Below are 23087 nucleotides of genomic sequence, written 5' to 3'. Positions count from 1 at the left end.
TCCCTTTCTAAATTCATTTGGTTCTCTTGACAAAAGCTAAAAGGCATGGTATCCAAGTTGCCATGTAACATAACACCATAATGACATGACCTACAGGACAAACATTAGCAGGCGCCCCTTGGCACAGAAAGGTCAAGAACAAGAAACTCAAGTAATGGAGAAGATAAAACTGAGGCACTGCAAAGTGCTGGGTCAGGGTATAATTTCAGAGAACTGGGTCAGGCCAGGGCACTTGGTGGCAGAAGCAGGGTGATCCTCATCTATTTTGTCCTGGGTTATTTATGAATTTATTTATTTATTTTACAATTTCATTCAAAAGGCTGGAAGAAGAGAAAACAATGAAGAAATAACAGTGAGAAGAAACAGAACTCAAAACATTTTAACTTTACATTGAGAGGTAAACATTTTTAAATTGGCTTTTTATTTTCCTACCCCTTAAAACCAACAATGAAGCTTAAGGTTTCAGCTACAATGGGAGAAGGATAGAGATATGGTAGCCGGAGGTTGCATGCAGCCCCTCCGTAATTAGATAATATATTGAAAGCATTAGGTACACCTGTGTGACACAGTACCTTTGAATAGACCCGGCCAACCCCACAGTATATGTATCACCAAAAACAGAAACATGAATGTATCTGCAGTCCCCAGCGTTTGTCTAGACTGCCTCCTGTTTACCGTTTTGTTTGCTCTTCCTTGTTTTCATCTTACCTGGCTGTCAGATCCATTGGGACCTCTGGGACAAAATGTGTCATCCCCCTCTCACACTCCCAGACAAAAATGTCCTGCTTTTCAGTGCCTTCTCCCATCATGCTCAGATATAGAAAGCGGGACCAGCCCCTGGTCCAACATCCCCAGGTGAGGTAGATATTATTTTTACAACGTTGGCTCCTGAAAAACCAGTGCATAATTGGCCTAGAGCTGCAGATCTGAACTTTAAAGTGTATTGAACAACTACAGAATTTTGCAAATAATACTTCTGATGCCCTGATTGATGAGGCACCCCAAAGAAAGACTTACTTAATCTTGCTGAACCTGTTTTTCTCATCCAAAAATACTGAATAATAATACAAGCTCTCAGGGTTGTTGTGCTCATTACGTGAAACAATATACATGAAATGTGCTTTACAGCAAGTGTAACTAAGGACCTTTCTAACTAAGGACCACAAAAGCATACACACACCATTTAAAAAGTCATTTTCACGTGGTAAGCCAGTATATAAAATATACATATATAAATATTTACAATTGAAACAAAGGTTTCACAAAAAGAATACTTACTACTCTAGAGTCACTTGGTATTTTCTATTCTATTGTTTTTTTTTAAATGCTGGTTCAATTCACTACATTGTTTGCAGGGCTCCTAACAGGTAACTTATAGTTGTTTCAAAAAAAAAACACTGTTGGAAACCATACAGTTGTCAATTATTACGATTATTATGATTCCCTGGTTTAGTCTAATGGCCTGGAGACTTCAATGCTAGGGCAACAAAGGAAGAGGTCAAGGTTATTAGGTCTAACCCCGAACAGCCTGTTGCCTGGGGAACAGATCGCCCCCCCCCCCCATTAAGATTGGTCTACCCAGGCTAGGAGTGGCCCATGCCCCTGTCACTCACATCAGATAAGCCCGCCCCCAAGTTCAGAGGGCTAGGAAGACCCACCTCCTCTTTCAGGTTAAGCGAGAAAGGCCGCAATTGGAGGCTCGAGTGGTGACGTGACTTTCCGCTTTGGCTGCCTTCCGCTTGGGCTGCTCTCAGGAGGGGCTCGGGGAACATTTGGCAGGCCTCCCCAGTCCCTCGGCCCGTGCAAGTGCGATGAGGTCGGTTAGCTACGTGCAACGCGTGGCCTTGGAATTTAGCGGGAGCCTCTTCCCGCACGCGATCTGCCTCGGAGACGTCGATAATGATACGGTCAGTGCATGCGCACTGCGAGAGACGCGGCCTAGCTCTGCGCCAGGGTAGGGCGGGGCCGGGGAAATGGAGAAGCCGCCCTAGGCGTGCGGGAGGAGCGGAGCGCGTGCGCGGTGGGGCTGCGCGGTGACCTAAGGAGAACTTGGCAGATAGCTTACGTGCCTGGAAGTCAGGTCCGAATTGCACTGCTTCCCTGCCCTGGTGTTCATTTAGGGACATAGATAACTGATCCTTTGCCTAAGTCAGTAACTGGTTCACAGTAGGAACCTGGTAAACCGGTGGCCCGATATCCCGGCTCACTGCTTCTCTCCTTATGCAGGGGCATCACCTCAAATCACTTTGCCTTTCGAAGCCTCCATAGAAGCTTAAAACGCGCCTTTGCTGCTCTTACACGTGGCTCCTTGCGCCGGAACACACTGCTGTACTTTTCTGCCTCTCCACCCCACCACCCCATTCCTAATGCCGAGTTTCTGTAATGCCTGGTTTCTGTAATGCCTGCTGCATAGTACACCAAGCGTATGGCAACTTGAAAGCGCTACACCTTGGTTGGATTACAAAAACAATTGACATCTACCATCTCCGCAGCTGTTCTTTTTCTCGTTGTTGAAATGCATTAATACAGATAAAGCAGGTAGAACTATGCCTGGCCCACAGTTAACACCAAGTGTTAGTGTTGTTAGTATTTGATTCTGTTTCTGCAAATGTTTATTCAAGTGCCCATTGTGTGCGCCAAGGACTCTGCTATATTCTGGGAATTCCAAAATGAACAAGACAGCCCCAGCCCTCAGCTAGCTCACAGTCAGGTAGGGTGATAGTCACCAGAACAACGAAATGTAAGGAGGTGCATTGATGAAAATATGTAGAGTTTTGAGGTGGAGCATCAGAGGGGATGGGGGCTGTTGCTGGTGTGAGACACTCTTAACAGACTCTTTTCATTCATTATTCCCTATTTTTAATGCAAAGCACCTTATTGCCATCCTCTCCTACCCTCTGCCCCACCTTCCTATTCTGCCGTCTTCTCATTCTCACGTCCCTAACTGTTCTGTGCTCTCTTCCCTGGGGGAAAAAAGGGCTAGAACATACCCCTGCCCCCAGCCTCCTTTGTGCTGTGATAGAGAAGATATTTTATGAAGCCTCTTTTGGTTCTACTCCCTGTAGGGAGGAAGGAGTTATTCTCATAAATTTGTATTGTTTTTTGGACTTTCACATTTCGTAATATGCCAAGCAGTACAATTTTATGAGAAAATCAAGAGAGGCATTTTCAAATAGTAAATTAACAGAGTGACTTTAGGCGTACATGATTTTCCGTGTTATCTGATGGTCTTCTTTGTTTAAAAGGGAAAAATACCTGCCTTTTTTCATAGCTTCATGGCATCAGCTTTTTTGGAAATTGTACTTTTCTAAGTAGATTGCACCAATACACTCAGTTCTACAATATTAGATATATTGTACTACTTTTTTTTTTAACCCTGAGTTGTAAGCTCCATAAGGCTGGGGATTTATCTGCTTTTTCACTGCTATATTCCCAACACTTAGAATTGTGCCTGGCACATAGTAGGTACTCAGATGTTTGTTGAATAAATGAGGATTGTTATGGAAAGCAAATGTGATTATTTGTCCCAAAGCAATTTGAAGGGCTTTGCATGTTATTGATAAATATAATTGAAAGAAGGGCAAGTAGTTGAGATCGTTGCCTAGTGGTACATGTATGTATGCACGTGGTACATTCAGCCTGCATGAGTGTGGATAGAAACGCTGTTATTAGTTCAGCATTTGGGGCAGGAAAAAGACTTATTTCATCCTCATAAATCATTAGCCTAAAGTTCTTTGAAACTAATTTGTTTCCTGGTAAGTTGTGGGGGAAGGGAAGCCAGGAATAGGATGCACACCCTGTAGGATTGCCCATGGAAGCCTGGCTACACCAGGGGAAAATCTCTAGAAGGCTATAGCAGATCAGAGATCTCTCCTCCTGCCTCCTTTAGTATTATATGGCGACTGTACCCTCTAGCTGGGGTTTCTTAGCGTCCGTGAGTGACCTCCAGAGGCCAGAGCCAGGATCAGCCACAGGGAAGCAGAACTGCTGGGAAGCATTATAGCTGCCAGGAAGCAGATGGGCTAGTTTGGAAATGTCCTCTTCCAGGAGACCAGCCATTGCCTCACTGTCATTGCTTGGTCTTGCTTATCATTGCCTGGCTGGGCCACATCTACTTGGTCACTGCTCTTACCATACCCATGTCTGTGCCCTTGTTAAAACTGTAAGGTCCCCCTCAGTAGGGAGTCTGTGGCATTTATCTTTGTACCCCTAACTCACTATCTACCTTTACCTGGAAACTCAAGGGCTGACTGAGCATTCCCTTTCATTCTGATTTTTCTCTGTTTCTTAAAATCTTTTTTGTTAATTGTCTAGTAATTAAACATTTATCAGGGCGCCTGGGTGGCTCAGTCAGTTGAGTGTCCAACTCTTGATTTCGGCTCAGGTCATGATCCCAGGGTCATGGGGTCAAGCCCTGTGCTGGGCTCCTCACGGAGCATGGAGCCTGCTCGGGATTCTCTCGCCCTCTGTCTCTCTGTCTCTGTCTCTCTGTGCCCCTCTCCCCCACTCGCACTCTCTCTCTCTCAGATTAAATTAAATTTGGGGCACCTGGGTGGCTCAGTCAGATAAGTGTCTGATTTTAGCCCAGGTCATGAACTCATGCTTCATGAGTTCGAGCCCCATATTGGGCTCTCTGTGCTCAGCACAGAGCCCACTTCAGGTCCTCCGTCCTACTCTCTCTGCCCCTCCCCTACATACGCTCTCTCTCAAAAATGAAAAAACAATTTTTTTTAAATCAAATTTAATTTAAAAGAAAAGCAAACATTTACTGAGGTGCTGGTATGGACTATGGCATTTGCTGAATGGATGTATAAAAAAAGAATAGATTGTGTGAAAGATACCAGGGTCCCTAGCCATGGAGGCCTTTTAACTAGAGGCTGAAAACCACCTGGTATTAGTGCTTGCTGTATGCCAGTCATTGGTTTGTTTGTTTGTTTGTTTGCTTGTTTGTTTTTTATTGTTTCTTCACTTTTGAGAGAGAGTGGGAGTGGGGCAGGGGCAGAGAGAGAGGGAGACACCGAATCTGAAACAGGCTCCAGGCTCTAAGCTGTCAGCACAGCGCCCATGAACTGTGAGATCATGACCTGAACCAAAGTCGGACACTTAACTGACTGAGCCACCCAGGTGCCCCTGCCAGTCACTGTTTTAAAGGCCTTCCTCTGTTAGCTCAGTTCTTAGAACAACTTTATTCAGTAAATACCCTTATGATCTTTGTTTTATAGATGACAAAATTTAAGCATAGAGAGCTGGGTTCAAATCCAGGCAGCTGCACTGAGCCTCTGTGCTGTGCAGCCTGCCCCCGGTGTGTCTGCCAAAGTCCTCTGGAGCGGCCGAAATGGAAACATCAGGTGGAGAGAGTTTAATGTCAATAAACTTGTTTTATGCTTCTGTGATCTAATATTCCCACCAGATATAATATAATATAATATAATATAATATAATATAATATAATATTCCCATAACTATTAAAAAAATAAATCGAAGATTCAAATCAAGTAAATCATTGATAAATCCCAATTCATTTTTAACTTTATTTGTGATCTGTTACGTCTTTGTTGCCTTTAGAATTAAATCTCTTGAGAATCTGATATTCACTCTATTTTGAGAATAGGAAGGGGGTGTTGGCTGCCCACCCCTCCACCCCTTCCCTCCCCACCACCCTCCCACTCCTCAACAGGGGAAATCAGAAAGCTACTTGTGGAAACAGGGTTTGGTGCTACCTTGTTATCACTGTTTACCCCTAGAAAGGCAGGCAGCCTTTGCGGAATGACTGGGAAATGGAGTACCCAAATACAAATAGGAAGAGACTCCCTTCAGGGAACCCCCCCTCCTGAGAGCTGGGCCACCACTTGGGGGCGCCAGAAGCCCAGAGTACAGAGGAGGCTGACACCAGCAACCCCTTCGTGCTGTCCCCTCCAGCACCTCCATCCCCTGTATATATTCACTCATACACACCAAGTTCAAAAGGCCCCCTTTTCTTTGCAGCTGACTTGTGTTGGGGTTGGAGATGTTTGTAGAGGAAGGAGGGCCCCCAGAGCTGACCTTGTCTTTTTATTTGGCCCTTGATTAAGTACGTGGTCTGAAGTTCAATTTTCCAAAAGTTCAATGTTCTAGGTTGTTTTCAAAACATGTCCTATTGGCAATGGACAGATTGGAAGAGCTGAAATCAGGCAAGCGGGTCATGGAGCTATTCACTTGTCAGACTTTTCTGGGAAGAGTCATAGATTCCGTGTTGCCCCATTCTGCTATCCTCCTCTGACACACACACACATACACACACACACACACACACACACACACACACACACACCCACCCCTGACAGGGAAAAAAAGAAACTCTGGGAGGGGTGCCCAGGTGGCTCGCTCAGTTAATTTCAGCTCTTGATTTCAGCTCAGGCCATGATCTCATGGTTCGTGAGTTCAAGCCCACATCAGGCTTATCAGGCTCCACGCTGATAATGTGGAGCCTGATTGGGATCTTTCTCTCCCCCTCTCTCTACCCCTCTCCCGCTCAAGCTCACGCTTGCTGTCTCAAAATAAATAAACTTTAAAAAATTTTTTAAATATGAAATTTATTGTCAAATTGGTTTAAATACAACACCCAATGCATATCCCTAAAATTAAAAAAAAAAAAAAGAAACTGGAAAACTGTGGCTTTGTTGGTTGCAAAAGATTTTTACTAAAGTTGGCGAAGATACAAATTAAGGTCTTATGATGTCCCCAGGATGGGCCTAGAGAAAAGCTTCAGGTGGTTCCATAGGATCCCATCCTAACACTGTCTTCTCTCTCCGTTTGAAGTTAAATGAATTGGTGGTGGGGGACACCAGCGGGAAGCTGTTTGTGTATAAGAATGATGACAGTCGGCCGTGGCTCACCTGTTCCTGCCAGGGCATGGTCAGTATTCAACTTCCTGGGGCGTAAGGGGCAGAAGAATCCTTTCTGTGCAGGGACTATCAAGGCTGAGCCATACAGAAACCGACCAGTGTGTCCCAGTTCACCAGCTACTCAGCCAGCCACTGTTTCAGGGTTCATTCCATTCAGGGAGGGAAGCCGCTGGACAGTGCGCCTCCAGCTGGTGGGTTGTTTTTTATCTTCCGTTTCCGCGTGGCTCTCAGTACTTTAAAAACTGCCAAGGTCATCTGATCTCATAAAGTATAGTACAAAATGGGGGTAATACTTTGCATAAGTCTAGAAATATGATAGACTGGTTGTATTAGATGTATCTTTTGCTTTGTCTTGTTCAGCCCAGACAGACTTAACTACTTGAGGTCTCCCTACTGCTCTAGGTAAACCAGACTTAGAGCACAAGAACGCGATTAACACGAACTCTCTGTGTAGGTCATGTGGCACAACTTTTCAGCAAATGATGGTAGTTAGCAAACCCTCTCCTTGCTTCACTGAGATTAGAGAGTACTGGTCTCCTTCAGCATGTCTCCCCTTTTCTTTGCAGCTGACTTGTGTTGGGGTTGGAGATGTTTGTAATAAAGGAAAGGTAAGAACTCTAAGGGACGTTGGGATTTCGGTAGAACTCCAAGGCTTTGCCTAGATTGCTCCCCCTCTCCTGGTGGAAATCAGTTGAGAGTTAAAGGCTTTAGCCCTCACTTCTGTCCTTTAACGACCAGGCTTGTGCCCAAACTTCCCTCCCCAGCCATCCCTCCTATGCCTCTGCCTCTCCCAGAACCTGGTGGTGGCGGTGAGTGCTGAGGGATGGTTTCACCTGTGTGACCTGACGCCTACCAAGGCCCTGGATGCTTCTGGGCACCACGAGACCCTAATGGGAGAGGAGCAGCATCCAGTCTTCAAGCAGCACATCCCTGCCAACACCAAGGTCATGCTGATCAGCGACATCGGTGGGCATGGCTCTCTCCGCAGGCAGCCAGGGGAATAGGAGTCAATGGGTAGTAGAGCAGATGTCACGGGATTCAGGGAGGTAGTTAGTATTCATGGGTGCAATTATTATGCATTTTATGTTGAGTTACTAAGCTCCCATTATAAACTAGGTATCATTCTAAGCACTGTGATTGCAGCAGTGAATAAAATGGACAAAAATCACTGCCTTCTTGGACCTTTCCTAGGAAGGACAGAAAATAAACAGTGTAAAATATTTTAAGAAGATTAAATAGTATATTAGAATGTAGTAAGTGCCGTGGAGAAAATAAACCACAGAAAGAGGCTAGGGAGTGTCAGGGTAGAGAAGTAGAGCTACCAATTCTAAATGGAGTTATCTGGAAAGTCCTTTCTGGGAAAGTGACATTTGATCAGACACTGAAAGTGGCAAGGGAGTGAGTCGTACAGATATAGGGCTGATGTTTCGGCCAGAAGCTGTCACGAAGGTGATGGTATGTGGCATGAATCAGGACACTCGAGTTGTGTATCTGAGAGAAGAAGCACAGCACAAAGTGTGAGGGGACTAGCACAGCTCTTGGGGTCTGAAGTTGTACCGGGTTTCGGCGCAAACGCTGATGATGTTAGCAGGAGGCGGAGAGGACATGTGTGTAGGATTCAAGCTAATGAACACACATGTGGCTCCAAACTCGTCCTACTTTGTGGACCCACAGATGGAGATGGGTGTTGTGAGCTGGTGGTTGGTTACACGGACCGTGTGGTACGGGCTTTCCGCTGGGAAGATCTGGGTGAAGGCACTGAACATCCAACAGGGCAGCTGGTGTCACTCAAGAAGTGGACACTGGAGGGTCAGGTGAGAGGCTGAGCGGGGGGTGCTCAGGGAGCCCAGAGAGCAGGGAGGAAGCCCTCCTGCAGGGGCCCTCTTGGGAGAACAGTCGTGGGTCAGGGTTTAGAGTGGGAGGAAGGGAAAATCTCCTTGTTGAGAGAAATCCAAAGAAGAGAGTTTCAAGTCAGGGTCTTAGGGGAAAATTACTAATAAGAGGCAAAGAGCACCAGGCTAAGAGTTAAGAGTGTGCTGGAGGGTGTGATGTGCTCTGTGTCAGAGTGTGGACCCTGGTTGAGACATGCACAGTGGAGAGCAGATGGGCTATGTGGAGACGATGGCACGAGGCAGGAACCCTACAAACTCAAATTCTTCCTCCTGCTGTTGCCCCCCAAGCCTGGGATGCTGTTCCCAGGGCCCCTGCCCCACTTCTCTCCCATGCTCTCGGCAGGGTCCCATTTCTGTCCCCAGCCCCCCTTAAGGCCTTGTTCCCTGGTGCAGGTGGACAGTCTTTCAGTGACTCCAGGGCCCTTGGGTGTTCCTGAACTGATGGTGTCTCAGCCGGGCTGTGCTTACGCCATTCTCCTGTGTACCTGGAACAAGGACGCCAGGCCCCCTCCCACCTCTGAGGGGGCCCCGGAGGGCAGCAGGTAAGGGCGCAGACCTGTGGATGGTGTGGGTGTGTGGAATCTAGATGGGCTCCTGGATGCACTGGCAGTGGACAGGACTGCAGTGGGCAGAGCTGCTTCGGCTGGGTCCTGGCACAGCACCTTTGCCCCATTAAGGAAAATGATTTCAGGACCCAGGAAATCCTGGGCTTTAACCTCGTAGCACCTGGAAAAGATTCCAAGATTCTAACTTGGCAGCTCTGTCCCTCTCTTTTCTACTCGCCACATGGGCCAGACAGGGTCAGCAATAGATTTCCAGGCTGATTCACATCCTAGAAGCTCGTACAGAGATCGGGGCCACAAACGTCCTGCAGAACTAGGCTCATTTGGTCCCCACTTAGTATCCCTCCCACCCCACCCCACCCCCACACAGGGAGGCCCCGGCTGCCCGAGATGTCATGTTGCACCAGACTTCCGGCCGCATCCACAACAAGAATGTCTCCACCCACCTCATTGGCAACATCAAACGAGGTGAAGGTGGGGTGGGGACACAGGAGGGAGCTGAGGGGCAAGCATCAGTCCTGGGAGAGGGAAGATGCTGGGCCTTCCCTTCCTCCCTACCTTGGGCCGCCTCTCACCCCACCCTGTGTGCTCTGACCTTGCCCTACCCTTCACATTTTCTTATTCCTGTCCTTCTGTCCCTCCTGCAGGCCACAACTCTGAGATGGGTGGCTCCGGCCTCTTTGCCCTCTGCACCCTGGATGGTGAGTTCCTGCTGAGGCAGGAGGCTGTGTGCCTGTGGGGTGCGCTCAGGGGTCCTTGTCCTGCCCACCCCGGCCTGCCTGTCACCCTGCAGGGACGCTGAAGCTCATGGAGGAAGCGGACAAGCTGCTGTGGTCGGTGCAGGTGGATCACCAGCTTTTTGCCCTAGAGAAACTGGATGTCACGGTGAGAGGAACATTCTTACCTTCTTCACGTGGAGAGATGTGATACAAATGAGTCCATTCTCACTTCACAGTTTGCTCCCGATGTTTATCTAAGTCTCTTCAGACAGACTCTTAACTGCGTCTCAAGAGAGTCTTTTTCCTAACTTCTCAGGGCTTAGTACCATCTCTGCACTGCCGCGGAATCTCTCGGCGGCACCTTTTCCAGGAGTAATGGCTCCAAAGAGAAATAATTTATTAGGGTCCAGAAGTGAGTTTTTGGCCTCAACTCCAGATGTATGTTCTGTAATTTTTTTTCTCGTCTATCTATGAGCCTTTCTTTACCAAGGCTGCAGCCGCAGAATCTGCGACACGGGGGCATACTTTGCCGTTGTGCATGTGTGACGGTAGGAGAAAAGGCACGAGGCTTTGAAGTCAGTAGAACAGGCCTGGGTTTGAGTCCTGATTCTGTGCTGCCTCCCTTCTATGCTGTGTGACCACGAGTGAGCGACTTCATGTCTATAAGCTGAAGTTTCCTCCACATAAAACTGGGAATAATGGTGTCTCCTTCATCAGTTGTTTGGTGACTGGCGCACGGAGGAAGTTCAGTAAGAAACTTAGGGCTGCTTTCCTTCCCGGCTGTTGGCCACCCAGAACTAGGTCCACAAGTCCTTTATGTGCTATCCAGACCCATCGTTCGGGCTCTTCTATTTACCAGCTCCCCACCACCCCTGCATCCTTGTCTCTGGCCTTTTTCAGGGCAATGGGCATGAGGAGGTGGTTGCCTGTGCCTGGGATGGACAGACGTATATCATTGATCACAACCGCACCGTCGTCCGCTTCCAAGTGGACGAGAATATCCGAGCCTTCTGTGCAGGTGGGACCCCACCCCATGGACCCTCTCTAACCACACTTGTTTGCCTCTCATTTCTACTCTCTCTGTGTCCCCTAACGTGTGTCTTCATAAACAAATGAGCTCTTTGGCACTTTTGTTAGAGAGTGATGGTGGGTACTGAATTACCGTCTGCACAGTTTTAAATAAGGAATGAGAGACAGTGACAGGTTCATCTCTCAATATGTTAAAGAATGGGATGAGTTCTTATCATCTGCCCGTCTGGGATGTGTGAAGGCATGGGAAAGTTCTCTCCCATATGAGCATGTCAGAACTGTGTGAGGAGCATTCTCCCAGACAATTTGCATTTGTTCTAAATCAGGGACTTGGAAAGCAGTCCTGGCTTTTTCAGGTGACATGGGGAGATCTTTGGTTGCTGAAATGGTAAGAATTGTACAGCGCTCTGGTGTACATACTCCAGTGACCCAGAAGGTTAAAATGCCTTTGAAGAAGGGACTGCCACCAAAGAGAAGCCTTAGTTTCTTTTCTTTTTCTTTCTTTTCTTTCTTCTCTTTTTCTTTTTTCTTTTTTCTTTTCTTTCTTTCTTTCTTTCTTTCTTTTTCTTTCTTTCTTTCTTTTTTTCTTTCTTTCTTTCTTTCTTTGAGAGAGAGAGAGAGAGAGAGAGAGAGAGAATCCCAAGCAGGCTCTATGCTATCAGAGAGAGCTCACAAACTGTTAGATCATGACCTGAGCTGAAATTAAGAGTTGGGTCACTTAACTAACTGAGCAACCCAGGTGCCCAGCTTTAGTTTCTGATCGTGTTTTGCTAATCTACCCCTTGGACTACCAAGACTGTCCTTCATTCCTCCAAGCCTATCACTAAGATGGGAAAATCAGCAAAGCACTTTTGTGGGGCCATTCTGCCTGGTGAGTTTTTTTTCTTTTTTTTTTTAATTTATTAAGCCATCATACCATAACTCAACACCTATTTTTTTTTAATGTTTATTTATTTTTGAGAGAGAGACACAGTGCAAGCAGGGAAGAGGCAGAGAGAGAGGGAGACAGAATCTGAAGCAAGCTCCAGGCTCTGAGCTGTCAGCACAGAGCCCGACACCGGGCTGAGACTCACAAGCTGTGAGATTATGACCTGAGCCGAAGTCAGACGCTTAACCGACTGAGCCACCCAGGTTCCCTCATGGTGTTTTTTCATATCTGAAATGGGGAGGTATTTTACCTATTTTACTGAGTTCCCAACACAAATGGATTAGAAAGAGGGCCTTTAGGGGCATCTGGGTGGCTCAGTCGGTTAAGCATCTGACTTTGGCTCAAGTCATGATCTCACAGTTTGGGAGTTTGAGTCCCGCAACAGGCTTGGAGCCTGTAGCCTGCTTCAGATTCTGTGTCTTCCTCTCTCTCGCTCCTCCCCCACTCATGCTTTGTCTCTCAAAAATAAATAAACATTTTTTTTAAATTAAAAAAAAGAGGGCCTTTAGCTTTCTGCTTGACGTCTGTGGGAGGGTCAAACTGCTGACTCCAAGGCCTCTTGTTCTCTGCCCTTCCCCACTGGGACTGGAACTCTCTGACCTTTGTCTCACCCCCACACCCTGCAGGCCTGTATGCCTGCAAGGAGGGCCGCAACAGCCCCTGCCTCGTGTACGTCACGTTCAACCAGAAGATCTACGTGTACTGGGAGGTGCAGCTTGAGCGGATGGAGTCGACCAATCTGCTGAAGCTGCTGGAGGCTGAGCCAGAGTTCCAGAGCCTGCTGCAGGAGCTGGGCGTGGGTGAGTCCCAGGAGTGCTTCGGGCCTGAGAAGCCCCATGCCAGGTGCCCAGGAGATCCACAGCCTCTGAACCGCCCCTTTCTTGCCCTCAGATCCTGATGACCTCCCAGCTGTCCGCGCCCTGCTTCACCAAACCCTCTACCATCCAGACCAGCCCCCACAGTGTGCTCCTGCAAGCCTTCACGATCCCACCTAGCTGGACTTGCCCTCTTAGCTGAAGAAGGAGCCTCCTGAACCAACCCACCCCCCAAGGTATCCATAGTGCTGGAAGGATTGGGAGTAGACATCACAGAGGAGCGTGGAAAGATGGCAGCAACCTTAGGGAAGCTGTGAACTATAGCCTTCATGGTCTCCTTGGTGAAAGAAGAGGCGAGTTGGCCCTCGGCCCTATTTCCTTATGTACCTCACCCATCACATCAGCAGAATCATAGAACCCCAGCCTCATTCCACATCATCTGGGACTGCCCCCTTCCTAGACCCCGCCCCCCGCCCCCCCCCCACTTCCAAATCTCATTGTGTGGAAAACAGACTTGTTCATGAGGAGGGAGCACAGATCCTTTGCATGGCTCTGATGCTTGTAAGGAAACCAGACTTCGGAGCCAGTAGGGCAATGAGATAAGGGCTCCCCGCATCCCAAGCTCCGTCTTCCGTGGCACAGCTCCAAGTCACTGGCATTAGGGATTATTACAGGAATGGCACACTGTTTTGCTTTTGAAGCGGGGGTCTTTAATTATCTTACAGTCTGGTCTTAATTGTTCCCAGCAACGCTGAGATGATTGTTTTCTTTTTACCAAAGAAACTGGGCTAGCACTTTCTCATTTTGCCATGTTGCTTTTGCAACTTTGTGGGCCTTGCCCCCACATCCCCCCAAAACACCTTTAGAATCCGATGCGCGTTTATGATCCAGACCACAATCAGAATTCTATCTTGGACCATTTATATTCCTTCTGCTCTCGATTCTGTGCACCGTAAGTTAGTGTTTTTCACGTTACAGGCTGCAATTCTTTGGTGGGTTGTGGTCAGCATTGTTTGAATAAACGAAATGGGGTAGAATAAAATAGAAGGAAAAATATCAGAGTGTCATACTCACAGCATAGGGAAGTATTGTTCTGTTATAACTGTACATGTGCATGTGCATGTGCGTGTGTATGCTAACTGCTCTGTAAAATGTATTTCCTGCTGTGAGTTGTGTTCAGGGGAGTCAGAAAGCCATTGCTCTCAATTATATTAACCCAGCCAGACGGGTCAACCTGGGGAAAGGTCCACATTCACATCACCTTTCTGTAAGGGAATAAGGGCAGAGTTACCAATTTGGACTCTGATCGACATGGAGGGAAACCAGAGAAGGACATGAGCATAGAGAAACAGGTGTTTATTCAAGTGGAGAAGCAGCTGGGCTGAAGGCCTGCCACTGGGTCTGGGGTCTGCGGTTATAGAAGCAGCAGGAGGCAGGAAGGAACAAGCAGAGCCAGGAAAGCAGAGGTTATGGGGCAAGGCAGTGAGGGACCAGGGTACCCACATTACACACGTGGTAGTGAGCCCCCTCCTCTTCTCTTGAGGTCAGGGGACTCAGCTGGGAAAGGCAAGACCAGATGTCACAGGGCAGCTGGTTCTCCTCTAATCTACCCCAGGCTCACAATCTTGTTTCCACCCCAAGGTCCTAGTTCCCTAGCTGAGGTTAGTTACACCACTGTCTTCTTCTCCCCTTCGTCCGTGACTTGAGAGACTCAAACCTGCCAGAAAGACGCTCAGGGTGTCTGGCTCCTTAAGGTTTGGGTTCCTCTCTTTACAGTGAAGATGAAAAGCCTCCTTGTTTTTGTGCTTTGGCTCAGAGCCTGGCAAGGGATCAAAATAAGATTCCAAAATAAGACAAGCTCAAGCTCAGGAGGCCAGAGATGAGGGGAAGGAAGAACGTCTAATGAGGTGAGTAGTTCTAGAAATAAGAAAGACTACTGGTTAGGTTCCAAGTCTGAGTACGGCCAGGCCCTGCCATCCTGTCCACCTTGTAGGGGCAGTTCCCAACAGGGCTCCTCACCATCCCCCTCAAGTGTAAAAAAGCAAGTGGAGGAGGAGAGACACCTGGAGAAATGCTAGAGGTACACCCAAGGTTTTGCACAGGGAAATCAAATAATAACTGACTTCCGACATTTGCAACCCCAGGAAAGGTAACTGAGAAAGCTTCTGAAGCTCCTCTGCCAACTTGCCTTTCTACTGTACCGGAGTATTCTGTTTCCTGTTTCTTCCCCCACTCAGCTGTGAGCAGATGTGCGCAGAATCAGAAAGGCAGGCGGCAGCAGGGACAGGACCCCTGGTGGGTGAGATGTGGCAGTCTAGTTGCAAGAGGTACTAAGCCCCAGGAGGGGAAGGGAGAGGCATGGGAGTGAAGGCCACCGAGGGGTGTGTGGGGTGGATCTGGAGGCAGGTAAAGGACAGTACAGGCTGCAGCCTTTGACTTGGACCAGTTCCTACCACGCCACGCTTACATCCTTTTCCACAGTCCTGATTTGGAGGGGAACGGGGAGGCCAGAGCCCTGAGATCATGGGCCCTCTTTCTGGAAGTCTTCTGGAGGATTGGGCAGTTGCTGAGAAGCAGAGAAGAATGTGGCTGACTGAGGCCAATGGGACGGCAGGGTCAGGGTGGTAACAGAAGGGACAGACGTGGTAGTCCCAGGTACCTGGCTCTAGTAATGCCCCATTCCCCAACATGGCTCTTCCCCGAGGCAAGGTCCTTCCCCCGGGGACTGACTGGTTCATCAGTCACTGGCCAGGCTCTTGGTACAGAGGCAGGAAGGGCAGCTCTGGGAAGGGGGCCCTCAGCCGCAGCACTCCATGCTCGAGGTCGATGCAGCACTGTGGGGGGTGGGGGGAAATGTGTGCTTCTCTCAGCAGGTAGCCTCTCCCTCAGCCCTCCCCACCCCAAACTTTCCACAGCCCCCAGCCCCCTGCTCCTTGCTCATCCCCCTGTTTCCATTCACCTGGAACTCTGGGGTTGTGGGCAGTGGGACCTGGTTCTTATGTTTCACTTGTGGGCAAATAAGGAACCTCTAAGGAAGCAAGGTGAAATCCCACAACTCTGAGCCATTCTCATCAGAAGCTGGCCCACGCTTCCTCGCCTGTGCCTTTTACCTCTTTATCCCAGCCCTTTGGATCAGGCCCCAAATGTGGGTCAAGCGCCCGCATCCTTCTTACCTTGAGAGAAAGCAGAGTCTGCAGTCCGAGACAGAATTCAGGACTCTCAACATCTGCAGGAATCGTTTGAAAACAGAAGAGGCTGGAGGGCACCCAGGGGTCACAGTGCCCTGTGAGCACTCACTCCTTGTCTTCCCTCCCCACCCCCAGCTCTGAGGATCTGGGCCCAGAGATTGGGGGCACCTCATATGGTGCCAGGAGAGGAAGGTGGAAGAGGAAGAAGAGGCTGTGAATGAACGGAGGACTCACCCACAACCTGGGCTGAGCAGGCCACCGTCTCCTGGCCCAGCTGTAGCTCCAGCTGCTCCACTTGCGTGGGGGGCCCAGGTGCCACATCCCCACCTGGGGCTTTGAGGACCTTCTTCCCTAACCTGTGGTTGGGAAGCAAGGGTTATGGCCACCACAGCTCCCAACCCCAATGCCTTTGTCAGCTGACGCCCCTCCCCCTACACGTGGGTTCTCATCCAATCCCTTGCCCCCACGTGGGGTCTGAATCCTTGTCTTCTCTACCAGAGCCCCCATCCAATCTTTTTTTTTCCAATTATAGCTCTATTGGTATATAGTTCATATACCGCAAAAGCTACCCTTTTATAAATGCAGAGGTTTTTAGTATATTCATAGAGTTTTGCAACTACCACTACTATCTAATATCAGAATATTTTCATCACCCCCCCTAAAGAAACCCCATCCCCCTTCCATCCTTTTAGGCCGCACTCTTACCCCAGGCGGCTGAGGCACCCAGCCGAGATCTGGTTGTGTTGGGTGCCTGTGTCCACGGCCACCCGAAGCTCCTGGTCTCGGCACTGAGAGAGAGGGTCGCGGGGAGTCAGTGAGAATGGATTGGGCTTGGATCCTTCACCTTTCCCAGCCCTTTGATGACTCCCTCTCAAAAACGAGTGAAGGGAATGAACCAAGCCTTTCAGAGTGATCTTTATGGCACTCATGCAATTGAGGCAAAACTGGCTCTTAGATGGAGGAATCAAAAAAGGAAATAGAGCTGTCTATGGGGAGATCATACACTTGGGAACCACTTGACCAGAAATGGAGATCTGTTTGTGTAGAGGAATTCTTGGGAAGCTGGGGGCTTAGGTTAGAGAGGTCTAGGTGAGGGATACAGGAGGGGTGAGAAGACCAGGCTGTCTCGCCGGGAAGTTCAGATGAGGGTAAGCGACAGGTTTATCACGGAAACAGACGGGCTCACTTTCTTCTGGATATATACAGACATTTGTGGGTACACTTGGACATCCCAAATGCATGTCATTTTCTCAATCCAGACTTCTGCTGAGCACCTGCTATGTGCCAGAGATGTTGCTGGAAGGTACATCAATGAATGCTGTGCTCGGGTGTAGGGGAAGTGACATGTAACTAATGCATGGTAGAAAGTTTTAAGGTCTATGAAAGGGTTGTCAATAAAGTGTCCTGGATATTGAGAGGGAGGGGAGGCTCTTTCTCCCCTGGGGAAATCAGAAAAGGTTTCAAAGAAGAGGTAACAGTTGAGGCTTTAAAAGGTTCTAGAATGTGGCCACAGACTGGAGAGCAGGAAGAGGAAATGCCACACAAAAGTGGTGGCAGAGGAGTGGTGGGTGTTCAGTACCGCTGGGGTGGTCAAATGGCTCTAGAGAGGACAAGGCTGTCATCGGGAAACACTGGCAAGTATTTACACATGCGCATTTGGAGATTACATTTGATAAAAGGGTTGGCACGGACATGTGGAATTGCACGGAGGGAAGATGGGTTGAGGTAGAAAGTAGAGAATGTACAGGATCCCATTTTTAGGTCCAACCTCGGGGGAGAGGTGCTTTTTCTCCCTCCCTCCTTCCCTCACCACCCAGGGGAGGAAGGAGAGTGGCGGAAGTGAGCCGTTCACAGGATCATTCATGAAAGCCAGTGCCCTGGGAGGCCTCTCACCTTGCAGTTCACCAGAAGAGCAGGAATCTGTGTCTTGCTGGTCTTCCTCCTGCTCTCCTGGCTGTGAATCGGGGCCTGCGCGGGGGGAGACTCCCCCTGAAACCGACTCTGGTTTCCCTCCACCAGGCGTCTTTGGATCACACTGTGCGGCTGCTGGCTCCGTCACAAAACAAAGAAGACAGACAGGTCTAAACCCAAGTATCCAGGCCACTCAGCTCTCCCACCTTAGATCTCCCACGATGTTCAACCCAACCCCACCCCAGTCCCGCGTCTCACGGGAGTAAGAAAGGGGCAGGATCTTACCCAAGTCCCAGCCGTCACATCATTATAGCAGAGTGAACCCTCGTATCAAATCATACTGTTTTGCTGAGACCCCAATAGATTGCTCAGCAATGAAGAAATGAGAAAAGAACAGTCCATTCTAAGTTAGACCAACCTATTGACTGCCAAGACCTCTCAGGAGCTAGTATTATGCTTGGGGAACTTTTTGTCTCAGGTCTACAACACATTTTTAACATTTTTCCCCCTTTGTTTCCCCTTCTGACCTCATCCTTCAATGGGCTGCAGATCCCAGAGTTGATGTTGTGATGGAAGTCAGAGAAAAAAAGTCACATCTTCAAAACTAGGATGCTTGAACCATCCCTCGCCTGAAACCACCTTCACTCCATCTGGTCAATTTACTAAGTTCTGCCAGCTTTGTCTCCTGTATTTATACCCTGCTTTGTACTACTGCCTTTATTCAAGCCTCACCTCAGCTGTCCCGGATCACTGGACCACCTCCCTAAGTTCCTAAGAACTGGCCTCCAGTACTGCTGTCTCTCAGACACAACTGCTTGAAGCCAGTGATTATCTGGCATCACCCTTGCTACTCGGGTGCTTGAGTGGCTCAGTCGGTTAAGGGTCCAACTCTGGATTTCGGCTCAGGTCGTGATCTCACAGTTCGTGAGTTCGAGCCCCATGTCAGGCTCTGCACTGATGATGTGGAGCCTGCTTGGGATTCTTTCTCTCCCCCTCTCTCTACCCCTCCCCAGCTCAAGCTCACGCTCTCTCAGAATAAATGAATAAACTTAAGAAAAATAAAACCCTTTCTGCTCAAAGTGTGGTCCTCAGATATGTAGCTTTAACATCACTTGCCATCACTTGGAAGCTTGTTAGAAATGCAGAATCATGACCTACTGAATCAGAAGCTTCATTCTAACAAGATGTCCTGATGATTCATGTGCATGGTAAAGTCTGAGAAGCAGAAAAGGAAAACAAAACTAACCATATTACTCCTGTTTAAACTCCCATCAAAGCATGCCTGCTTCCTGTTGCATGATAAAGCCCAAACTTTCAGGGGTGACCTGAAACTTTCAGCCCAGATGACCTGGTCATGGCCTCGTCCTCAGCCTTGTCCTCTGCTCCGCCTATCTGCCCCCATTGACCCTACGTGTACCGCTTGTACCAGGCTGCTTGCTCCTGGCCTCCACACATTTGCTCCTGTTCAACCCCCTTCCTGAGACGACTCTCATTCTTCTGTGGGCCAGACTGGATGACTGGTTCAACGTACTTTGTTCCGGAGCTACTCTTTATTTGGGAGAGAGGTTTTTATCTAAGTCTGGAATTCCATGTGTGTCCTGTAATTAACACAGGGTTTACCTCCTCCAGGAAGCCCTCTCTGACCTCTTTGTACTCTTCATTCCACACGTCAGGCTGGGGCCAGCATCCCTTCTCTTAGCTCCCTTTGTCATGCTTCTCACAGTTGTTATTTGTGGCTTTTACTCTCCCATTATCCTGGAGAGCCTGTGACATCAGATCTTTATACCCCAAGGCTTAGCTTAACATATAGTAGGCACTCAATAAATGCTTGTTGAAGAATGACTCTATCTGTCCAGGCGCCACACATCCTTCTCCACCTGCCCTTTCTTCTTGGGAACGTGGGATTGTTTTTCTACCCTTGGTTTAATGAGCCCCTTGAGACTTGCTGCTCCCGCCAGCAAGGCTGCCAGCAGGAGACCCAGGTCTGGGAAAAGGGCAGTGAACTCCAGGGCAGGCCGGAAAGAGCGGCTCTGCAGTTCCCAGCTCTCCTCCCACCTTTCCCACGATGGACACAGCCTTCAGGCCCCCACTGCTGTGAGGTTTGCTCCAGAGTCATCCTAAGGAGGGAGACGGTGGGGTCCCCCCAACCTGTTGTGTCTTCACTGCCAAAGCCACACAAGGTAACTGCTTGAGATCAATTTGGGACGTCCTGAGGCAGTGGGGTGAGGTGAAAAGCTCAGGACTTATCAAAAGGCTGGACCTGCCACGCTGGGATGGTAATGTTAACAGAGCCTCTAATCCAGGGCCAGATGGATGTAGGGTGGTCTCCAAACCATAGAGGCTCAGAGGTCCTAGCCACCGGGAGCCAAAGCACCAGCTTCCCTGCTGTCCCGTTTCTCCCTGTTTCTCAGCTGTGCTCTCTGTGTGTGTGCAAGAGCAGCCCCGAAGTTCCCTGAACTGAGATCTCGGTCTGGTCACTTTTCCTGTTTGGGAGCTGCCGGGATGAGGCTGGGAATCTGCTGGCCTCTGGGTTGGGTTCCTGGAGAAGGAACATTTCGTCTGAGAGGAATCTGGTAGGGCTGGGTCAGGAAAGGGAATGAGGGGCTGCGTTGGCTGAGAAGGGACTTCGTGCCCTTCAGTTTGGAAGAGTGTCCTCCTCTCAGACCTTCTGATGAGGAAATGGGTGAGGGAACAGAGTGCTTCCAAGCAAAAGCCCTCCTTTCTTCTAGAAGAGCCACAGGCCACAGAGGGTTCCATTTTCTCTGGGCCCTACAGAGCTTACTTTCTCCCTCAAGCTAAATGGAGTCGTAGCTGGAGGAACAATCATACTCAGACCTTAGATAATGCTTTCTATTTTCCAGGCTCTTTTCTAAGCTCCTTATAGGCATTAGTTTGTGCAACTCCCACAGCAACGCCATGAGGGAGATACTACTAATTTCGTCCTCATTTAGCAGATGAGGAAACAGGTTCAGAGACATCAAGCAATTTGCCTAAGGTAGTAAGTGGCAGGGCCAGGATCTGAACCCAAGCAGCGTGGCTCCAAAGCCCATGCTCTTCACCACTGTCTCGGTGGGGGCGGGGGAGGGATGAGTGTACGCAGCTGCCCCTGACCCATTCACCTCCTTGTTACACCCCCACCCCATTCCCTCTGGAGGCCACGGCTGCTGCAGGGAGATGGAAAGAAAGAAGCCTGGAAGGGCCATTGCCCCTACGAGGAAGTAAGGGGGCACTCAGGGGGCTGGTGGCCCAGGCAAGAGCCATATGAAACCCTGAGGCTCTGGAAAGGACAGAGGCCCTTAGTGCTTCCATTCTGGAGGGAAAAGGCAAATGGATGGTCAGAGCTGGTAGGAAGGAATCCGTTGTTTAGGGACAGGAGAGAAACCATAACCCTAAACTGGCCAGGCCTCCAGGCCCTCCCAGCAGTAAATGACTGCTCCAGAAGGTTCCTGTGTCCTTGTAAGCCTCTTCTCCTAGAGAGCACAGTTCCTCATCACCCCCAAGATAAGTCTTGGGCTGTGTGAGAGAAGCTGACTGAGCAAGGAGACTAGGCCCCCCCAGAGCCACCAAGCCACGGGAGCACCCCCAGTGAAGAGTCTGAGGATGGTCGGGGTGGAGCCCCTCCACCTGGGACTACCTCTGCCCCACTCTCAGCAAGGGAGGGGGGATCTGAAGGTTAGGGTCTGCAGTTTCCGGCCCTCCGCCCCCTCCCCAGGATATAGGAAGAGAGAGGGGAAGGGTGGGGAGAGGGCTGCCTCACCAAGTCCTTGGAGGTGCCGAGCCTCTTGAGGCTGTCCAGGGGGAGCAGGTCGGCAGAGTCCTTGTGCAGGAACTGGGTGGCCTGTCTGAGCCGGCGCTGCTGGCTCAGGGGGGCTCGGTCGCGAAGCGCTGCCTCCTGTCCCCTCCTCCTGGAGTCTCCCTCCACTCTTCTGGCCTCCTGCCGGGTGGCCCCTGCGGGGCTCCCAGAGCTTGATGAGCAGGGCGGGGGCTGCTGAACCGTCCTCGTCTCCATCCCCTCTGCCCCGCCACCCGTGGCCCCGCCGCTTCCCGCCTCCCTCAGTTCCGGGTCGCAGCTCTCCTGACAGGAGGGTCTCCCCGGGGGACAGAGTAAATCAATAAATAACGTGCTGGAGCAGCCGCGTCAGACACCAATTTCCCCGAGATTGCAGTAGAGGGAGTGAGGCTCCGGCTGGAAAAACCCAGCACTCCAGGAGGAGGGGCGGGGGTGGGGGGGGGGTGGTGGTGGTAGGCTCTGCAGCGCGTCCAACTCTGGGGTCCTGGTGGGAGCGGTCGGTGGAAGGGGTGTGTGTGTGTGTGTGTGTGCGCGCGCGCGCGCGGGCGCCTGCAAGCACGAGGGGTGTGACGGTGTTGTAAACTGTCAGGGTGTCCGTGCCAGCTTGTTTGAAAGGCAGTGCGTGGGTGTTGGGACGGAGTCAGCCTGCGTGTGGGATGCGGGCACGTGCGGCCCTGTGCGTGTGCCCTCCCGTCTCCTCTTGCGCTGCCCCGCTCTTTTCTCCCCTGGGGCCCTCTGCAGTTCGGGCTTGGGGCGCAGGCCAACAGCCAGGTTCAGAACAGAGACGGGCGGCCTCAAAATGGTCTTCCCCCCTCTCCTTCTTGTCAACAGGAGAGGCTTCACCCTTCTGGGTCTCGACCTTTCGGATGTGGCGGATGTCAGAGTCTTATTTATTCTGGGTTCTGGATTCCAGGGGGACAGCAAGAGCAGCTCTGAATCTCCCCACAAGCAGCGCCCCAGCATCTCCCTCTTCTTCTTCTTCTTCTTTTTTAAAGTTTATTTATTTATTTATTTTGGGAGACAGAGACAGAGCACACAAGCGGGGGAGGGGCAGAGAGAAAGGGAGAGAGAGAATTCCGAACGGGCTCTGCACTGCCATGTGGGGCCCGAACCCACCAACCGTGAGATCAAGGCCCTAGCTGAAGTCAAGAGCCGGTTGCTTAAGTGACTAAGCCACCCAGGCGCCCCTCCCTTTTCTTTATTTAAGGCTTCTGGAGTCCTGGCTCTTTAAAAAGTATTACAATTCAAACATACAGAAAGTTGTAAAGAATAACCTTTACCTTTTGCTGGCCACCCCAGTTAAAAAAAATAACCAAACTATTGTAAATATAGTTGAAACGACCCCTTGCACCACCCCTTCTCCCCAGA

General features: G+C 49.8%; 2 protein-coding genes across 4 annotated transcripts; one reads left to right on the top strand and one right to left on the bottom strand.

Moving 5' to 3' along the window:
• Positions 1-1703: 1703 nt before the first annotated feature.
• Positions 1704-19008, top strand: ITFG2 (integrin alpha FG-GAP repeat containing 2). 3 transcript variants are annotated; one of them, XM_053895046.1, is made up of 13 exons: positions 1704-1907; positions 6799-6894; positions 7451-7492; positions 7679-7850; positions 8559-8698; positions 9170-9318; positions 9710-9807; positions 9987-10040; positions 10133-10224; positions 10959-11076; positions 12642-12815; positions 12907-13066; positions 18479-19008. In XM_053895046.1, the coding sequence occupies exons 1-12, from the start codon at positions 1812-1814 to the stop codon at positions 13008-13010; spliced, it is 1335 nt and encodes a 444-aa protein (XP_053751021.1). In that variant the 5' UTR covers positions 1704-1811; the 3' UTR covers positions 13011-13066; positions 18479-19008. The 3 variants fall into 3 exon arrangements, with proteins under 3 accessions (XP_053751021.1, XP_019320402.2, XP_053751022.1); XM_019464857.2 differs by having other exon boundaries at positions 7649-7850; XM_053895047.1 differs by having other exon boundaries at positions 1870-1954; positions 7649-7850.
• On the bottom strand, positions 14166-22413 carry NRIP2 (nuclear receptor interacting protein 2). The gene is made up of 6 exons (XM_019464862.2): positions 21687-22413; positions 17912-18064; positions 16724-16806; positions 16253-16374; positions 16004-16056; positions 14166-15664 (listed from the first exon to the last, which is right to left on the bottom strand). The coding sequence occupies exons 1-6, from the start codon at positions 21936-21938 to the stop codon at positions 15572-15574; spliced, it is 756 nt and encodes a 251-aa protein (XP_019320407.1). The 5' UTR covers positions 21939-22413; the 3' UTR covers positions 14166-15571.
• Between the last annotated feature and the right edge of the window lie 674 nt (positions 22414-23087).

Source organism: Panthera pardus, unplaced genomic scaffold (genome assembly GCF_024362965.1).
Source record: "Panthera pardus isolate Hobbes unplaced genomic scaffold, ASM2436296v1 HiC_scaffold_6, whole genome shotgun sequence".
NCBI classification, from domain to species: Eukaryota; Metazoa; Chordata; class Mammalia; order Carnivora; family Felidae; genus Panthera; species Panthera pardus.
The sequence above is the reverse complement of the archived record's forward strand: the minus strand, read 5'-3'. Positions and strand labels throughout refer to the sequence as shown.

Excerpts from the sequence above, each read along its gene's own strand:
- ITFG2 (XM_019464857.2), top strand. The coding sequence starts at position 1,812 with ATGAGGTCGGTTAGCTACGTGCAACGCGTGGCCTTGGAATTTAGCGGG. Across the intron at positions 9,808-9,986 it reads CATTGGCAACATCAAACGAG|GCCACAACTCTGAGATGGGT; the intron begins GTGAAGGTGGGG and ends TCCCTCCTGCAG. Across the intron at positions 11,077-12,641 it reads TATCCGAGCCTTCTGTGCAG|GCCTGTATGCCTGCAAGGAG; the intron begins GTGGGACCCCAC and ends CACACCCTGCAG.
- NRIP2 (XM_019464862.2), bottom strand. The coding sequence starts at position 21,938 with ATGGAGACGAGGACGGTTCAGCAGCCCCCGCCCTGCTCATCAAGCTCT. Across the intron at positions 16,057-16,252 it reads CTGCTCAGCCCAGGTTGTGG|ATGTTGAGAGTCCTGAATTC; the intron begins GTGAGTCCTCCG and ends CGATTCCTGCAG. Across the intron at positions 15,665-16,003 it reads AGACTCTGCTTTCTCTCAAG|TGCTGCATCGACCTCGAGCA; the intron begins GTAAGAAGGATG and ends CACCCCCCACAG.